Consider the following 6,461-nt stretch of genomic DNA (forward strand, 5'->3'; position numbering starts at 1 on the left):
ACAAAACTAACCTCACAAGTAAAACAGGAAAAAGACAAAAGATAAACAACAATGCACTAACTTTTTTTCTTTGTCTGTTTTCTGAACGCTGGATAATTTTCTTTAATCAAAACTCAGAGAAACACAGAGACTAGTGGGCAATAAAAAGATGAGACACATAAAGACCACTAGCAGCAGCCATATTAAAATGAATGATGTGAATGTACAAACTAAAACTACTCTGACTATTCTGATGTAAACATTAGGTGGCCACAGAAAGACACTCTTCAAATAGACCTGTTCTGGCACACTGTTTTTAACCCTCAACTCATAAAACTATAATATTGTCAAGCTGTATGGAAACCTGGACACATGCACAGAGCACAGTGGTAAGATTAAAAAGAAGGAATTATTCAATAGGCTGGCAACAGGCTTTTCCTCAGAAACATGTTGGTAAAAGGTGAATTATCAATAATTCAGTGGTTGACTCTCCCTCGTGTGTTTCCAGACAAAATCCTCTCGCACAGTTTCTCCTCAGGGGTGGGTTTCTGGACAAAGAAAAAGTAAAGCGAACAATGATAACAAGGCAACAACAGAGAAGCAATAGTTTGGATCCAGGCTTCCTTCACAACATGCAGTGCAACAATCTGGCAGTGTCTGAGAAGATCCAAGCTTTTAAACCCCAATGGGAACTAATCCAACGGCTCAGGTGAAAGATTTGACATGTGGCCAATCGGGCGGAGACCTCTGACACACTCAGACTCTAGAATATAAAAAACACACTCATCCAAACAGCACACGGGGGAACGTGACAAATATATTTAGATGAACTCTTTGTCAATTGTACAAAACAGTTTACATGTTTGTTTGCTATTTCTTTTTCTTTTACATTTTCATATCATGTACATCAAAACACTTTAATGCCAGCCTTTAGTAGTTTATTTCTCTCCAGTATCAAAATAGCACTGAAATACTGAGGCAGATGCTGGTGTCCAACAATGTCAGTTGTCAATAAAGAAAACCATTAAAACCATTAAAACACATATTAGATTCATCAAATGTAACTTCTCACAAAAAGAATCTGTCGGAGAAACAAATAGTCAACAAATTAAATAAATCCCCTAATAATAATATCGATTGCTAGAAGGTTAATTAATTAAGGCATCGTGTTTTAATTGAGGTTAAGTAGCAGAATGAACAATTAAACAATGTATATGACAGAAGAGTTCAGCATAGAGAGGAAGATGGCAAACAGCAGATTACTACAACTGAGAGGAATACCTCCAAACACTACATCTACCTGACTTTAACAAACACATTTTGTCGACACTTTATACATGCCAGGAAACCAGAACAGCATCAAAATACAATAACCACAAAAACACATTTAGTCTTCCTCTGTAAACCCCCCATCATGTTGTATATTTAGATTTATTCATTTTAGTACAGACCAACTGGTGCAGATTCAGAACCAGTGAAATAAACTAAAAAGACAGACGTCAATATCAGTTTCATTTCTGTCTTACCAGTTAAGCAGTCTAATTCTGTATGTGTGTTTATTCAGATTAGCATCAAATGCTGAAAAGAACTGCATTAAATGTGTTTTAGGGTCTGTGGGAGTCATTTTTAGGCTAGGGCTTCAAAGTTAGTGCAACAGTACATGTCACATTACCCTTCCTGTTTCATTTCTTATGCCTACAGAGAGAAAGAGTGAGTCTACATAAGAACATCAAAAATACCATCTAAAAACTATTTGTTATTAGAAACCTTAAAACAACTGCAAATGCTACACTGATGATATTAACTGAAATTAAAGATGTGGCTGTGCAATCCAGTCCATAGCAGCCACAAACGAAACAAAAACAAAGGAAAAAAACATAATGAGAGAAGTATACAGACAATCTGACCAATAATTTACACTCTCTCTCTCTTGCTGGAGTTCTTACAATATGTTTATTTTGTTTTTAAGGACAAAACCAACATCAGTGAGCTCTAAAATAGTTATTATTTTATTATTTATAGATAATTTACTTTTTATTGGTTTTATCATCTTGTTTGAACACACTATTTATTTCTTTATAGTTAATTTGCATCTCTGTGTCAACACTATGAAACCATTTGGGGATCAAACTTTAAATGAAATGTAAATTATAAAAAACACACACAAAAGCTAACAGTATTAAAATGTTTAACTTCATAATTAATCCCATTGTCAACACTGTATTCTTTTGAAATGACACCCATAATTTCTCTGAGGTGCCTCTGTTGGTATTCTTCACTCTATGAACAGAAAAAACAGACAGCACTTTTTGAACATTTTGGGAAATATACAGTTTGCTAGCAGATAAATCCCGTCATGTCCAAGCTGAAGTACTTTAAATCTTGTTCATGGAAAAACTTGTTGCTCATGAGGAAACTTTTTATATTATACTTTAATATACTTTTGTTCCCTTTTGTTCCCTACTGTATATAAAATATGAAGGTAATTTGCCTTAAATAATTGAAGCTTAGTTATATGTGCCCAGTTTACACATATAAATAGAATTTTATATTCTATAATTTTCTGTAATGTTATTCCAGAGCCATAAATTTATAATTATCATAATTTGGAAAAAAATATTACTAGTAAATAAAATAAATCAGAATCCAACTTTGATTTGTCTGCAAATGATGGCCTAGATATAAAAATGAATGTAAATGTTAACAGATAATGTAGTACTTTTGTTAATCTTCTTTCACTAAGCTTAAAAATCTGCAGAAATTATATCTTGATTTTTAATTAAAAATCCACTAGAGATCCAGTATCTCCAAAAAACTAAAAAGCTCAGATTCTCACCAGCTCTTCTTTGAGTGTAGAGAAGTAAAAATCCCATGACGATGAAGGCCACAGCTACTCCGGAACAATTCACAACAATTACAGTTATCAGCAGCGTCCCTGCAATGGAAACATTTATTAGCAAAGAACGCTATCATATGAAAGTTTTTGTTAACACACACCATTCAGTTAAACTGCAGGAAGGTCTTGAAGACATAAAAATCTGGATGGCCTCTAACTTTCTCCTTCTAAATTGAGATTAAACTGAGGTTATTGTACTCAGCCCTGAAAATCTTAGAAATATAGTATCTAACCAGACTCTTACTCTAGATAGCATTACCTTGGCCTCTAGTAACACTGTGAGAAATCTTGGAGTCATTTTTGATCAGGATATGTCCTTCAATGCACATATTAAACAAATAAGTAGGATTGACAATATGTAGTATTTAAAAGTAGAATGGGAGATATGTGTGTCAGCAGGTATAATATATGACCGATTGTGCTTGTTAACATAGCCAGTCTACCTGTTTTTTCATCTTGTGGTGATGGATCCATTGGATGTATGTTATCTGAAGAAATGGGTATATACACATGCTGTCTGTCTGAAATGCAAAAAAACATACTGAAATCTACATATGTGTCATCGCTTTACGTAAAGTGTCTCAGAATCAGTTTACAGTTTCATCACCTGATACATGTTTCTCTGAAGTTGGCGTTATGGGCATTCCTGCAACGGTAGTAAATACACAAAAGTAGTACAAAATGATAATGGGACAAGAGTGGCAAACACTTACTTTGTACAGTAATGGAGGTTAGGTTACTGTATGGAGAGCCTGACCCTCCAGGTTGTGTCATAAAAAAACATAAGGAATACCAGTTTTGTCACCCGGAAAGATGGTTACTAAATCCATGGTTCTTTTTCCATTCTTTATATTTCCCCCTAAAAACACATTTAAAGCTGAAATATTACAGCACAAAATTTCTGTTGTTAGGATGCTGTATCAGTATATAATGTGATGAAAAAGAAGGTCACTTACTTTGTACTGTAATGGTCGAAGTGCTACTGTTCCGAGACTTTAACTCTCCAGGTTGTGCAGTGTAAAAACAGATCACTTTAATTTCAGCAGGTGTCCTGAGATTTGCCATCTCCAGCAGCGTGGTTGCTGTCAGTGTTGTTAGACAGGAAAACCCTTTCACCGTCCCTCCACTCAAAGTGTAGAAATAACATTCAGGCACAGAAACAGATGAAGGAGTCTCACAGTTCAGTGTGACTGACTCTGTCTCTGTGATCACCAGTGGATTAATAATGAGTTTAGGTGGAAGGGGAGCTGAAAAGTTGAAACATTGAATACAGTTAGGATCACATCTGTGCCTGACCATCATGCATTCTTTGCTTTCACACATTAAGATAACATCAGTACTTTGTGGTAAAGCCGCTCACTCACTTTTGATGATGATGGAGGAAGAGTCACTGTAAAAAGAGTTTGACCCTCCCGTCTGGGGCGTGTAAGAACAACTCACTTTAATCTCTGCAGGTGGTCTGACACCGGCCATCTCCAGAAGTTCAGTTGCTGTCTGTTGTGTCAGACAGGACAACTTTCTAACAGTTCCTTTACTCGAAGTGTAGAAATAACACTCTGAAACCGAAGATGGAGCCTCACAGTTCAGTGTGACTGAATCCATCTCTGTGATAGCTGATCTACTCACTGTCAGTGTAGGTTGGAGAAAAGCTGCAGAGACAGATTATAACATATGTGCCTGGAATAGGTATAGGGTGGTTTTGCTGCTTATTGTAATACTGCAACTAAAAGTAATATTTTACAGTCATATTTACTCACATCTTATGGTGAGTGGAGACACATTACTCATTGGAGACTGATATATAAAAAGGTAAAAACAGGTCACTTTTAATGTAACAGGTGCACTTTGATGTGCAAGTGATAGCATTTCAGATCCATTCAGTTTCTGCAAACAAGAAAATTTCTTGGCAAGTTGTTGTCCTGAAGTGCGAAAATAACAATCAGATATAGAAACAGATGGTGGAGTCTCACAGTCCAGTATGACTGAGTCTGTCTCTGTGATCACCTGTGGTCTCACTTTCAGTTTAGGAGGAAGAAGGGCTGAAAAATTGAAGTTAGGTAATTATCAGAGTCAGCACCAAGATGTAAATGATTCAGGTTCATGTATATACTGTAATTGCAATATATATGTCAGAAAAGTTACGTACCATTTATGGCGATGGTAGATGGTTCACTGTCAAGAGATGTTAAATAAGACCCATCACGCTTTGCAACATAAGCACATCTAACTTCAACCGCAGCAGGTAAAGTCTTTCGAGCCATCCTCAGCAGCATAGTCCCTGTTAGTGTCTGCACACAGGAGGAGCCTGTAGACACTGTTTGACTTGCAATGTAGAAATTACACTGAGACACAGAAATAGATGATGGAGCTTCACAGCTCAGTGTGACTGAGTCTGTCTCTGTGATCAGGGATTTACTCAGAATCACTTTTGGCAGATTAAAGGCTGAAAAGTTAGAGGCGAACATAAGTGAATGAAATACAAATAATATCCATGATGGTGACCAAGAAACATAATACTAGACTCAGTGACTGACCTTGTGCTTTGATATCATCAAAGAAATCTGTTGGAGAAAGAACTGATTAAAAACAAAATGTTAAAAGATTGCTTCTCCCACTAAGTGTATTTCTGTCAGTCTAATATAATATACTGTAATTACATAAACATTTAATATTGTTTAAAAGCAGACATTAAAAAGGTATCGGGTTAAATACAAAACCATTTCAAATACAAAGAAATGATAAAACGTTGAACTTACAGATGAGGATGACAAACAGCAGATGTCCAGCCATGATGAAGAACCTGAATACTGTGACTGTGAAAACTACACCTATCTGAGTTATATGTAAATGTAGTTTTCATACTTGTTATATTTACTGTCAGGAAACCACAGGCAGCATCAGAATATATCATATTCAAAAGTCTACAAAAATACATATAGGCACTGTTTCCATTGCCAATAGCAACTTCATGTTGTGGCCTCATGTGGTGTTTGTGTGAAATAAGTCTGTGAAGGTTCTCAGTCATCCAGGTCATGGTGTAGTCTAAAGAGCTTGGAAAGAAAAGCATCTGGACTTCTTTAAGTTCCTTGAGGACATTTCACCTCTTATCTGAGAAGCTTCTTGAGTTCTAAGGTCAAATGGTGGAGAGTCCCAGATTTAAGTCCTAGGAGAGTGTCCCCCAAGGGGGTCATGAACCCCCTGTTGATTTTCTGCCTAATCACACGTGCCAAGTTGTGAAAACGGGTGTAGGTCACAATTAGCCAAGGTTTTGCGTGAACCCGCTGTGAAACCTAGCCCCACCCTATCATTTGATTTCCTCTGTTCAAAGATGATCGTTCACAGTGGCAGTGAACAGAGGCGGTGGTTTACGACATCAGCTGTCTGCCATCTATAATCCAGTTTTGAGATCCTTTCCTAGACGGCTTAACGCCCACTCACATCCTGCGCCTGTTGACTTCAGGAAAAAGATGAAGACAATAAACATATTGGACCTATGTTTATTATTCATCCCATAGATGTGATGTAGAACAAGAAGACGGACAGACCCCTCTCTGGGCATTATCATAATCATTTTGTTTTTTTTGTT

At 36.6% G+C, this 6,461-nt stretch overlaps 1 protein-coding gene across 3 annotated transcripts; it reads right to left on the minus strand.

The window, feature by feature from the left end:
• Positions 1-405: 405 nt before the first annotated feature.
• LOC113021690 (uncharacterized) lies at positions 406-5,707 on the minus strand. 3 transcript variants are annotated; one of them, XM_026166392.1, is made up of 11 exons: positions 5,632-5,707; positions 5,410-5,436; positions 5,022-5,318; positions 4,633-4,914; positions 4,240-4,524; positions 3,832-4,122; positions 3,669-3,734; positions 3,483-3,521; positions 3,319-3,363; positions 2,816-2,914; positions 406-527 (listed from the first exon to the last, which is right to left on the minus strand). In XM_026166392.1, the coding sequence occupies exons 1-11, from the start codon at positions 5,663-5,665 to the stop codon at positions 514-516; spliced, it is 1,479 nt and encodes a 492-aa protein (XP_026022177.1). In that variant the 5' UTR covers positions 5,666-5,707; the 3' UTR covers positions 406-513. The 3 variants fall into 3 exon arrangements, with proteins under 3 accessions (XP_026022177.1, XP_026022175.1, XP_026022176.1); XM_026166390.1 differs by having other exon boundaries at positions 3,319-3,396; XM_026166391.1 differs by lacking the exon at positions 406-527 and adding an exon at positions 2,079-2,259 and having other exon boundaries at positions 3,319-3,396.
• Between the last annotated feature and the right edge of the window lie 754 nt (positions 5,708-6,461).

This window comes from Astatotilapia calliptera, chromosome 5, assembly GCF_900246225.1.
Source record: "Astatotilapia calliptera chromosome 5, fAstCal1.2, whole genome shotgun sequence".
Taxonomy (NCBI): domain Eukaryota; kingdom Metazoa; phylum Chordata; class Actinopteri; order Cichliformes; family Cichlidae; genus Astatotilapia; species Astatotilapia calliptera.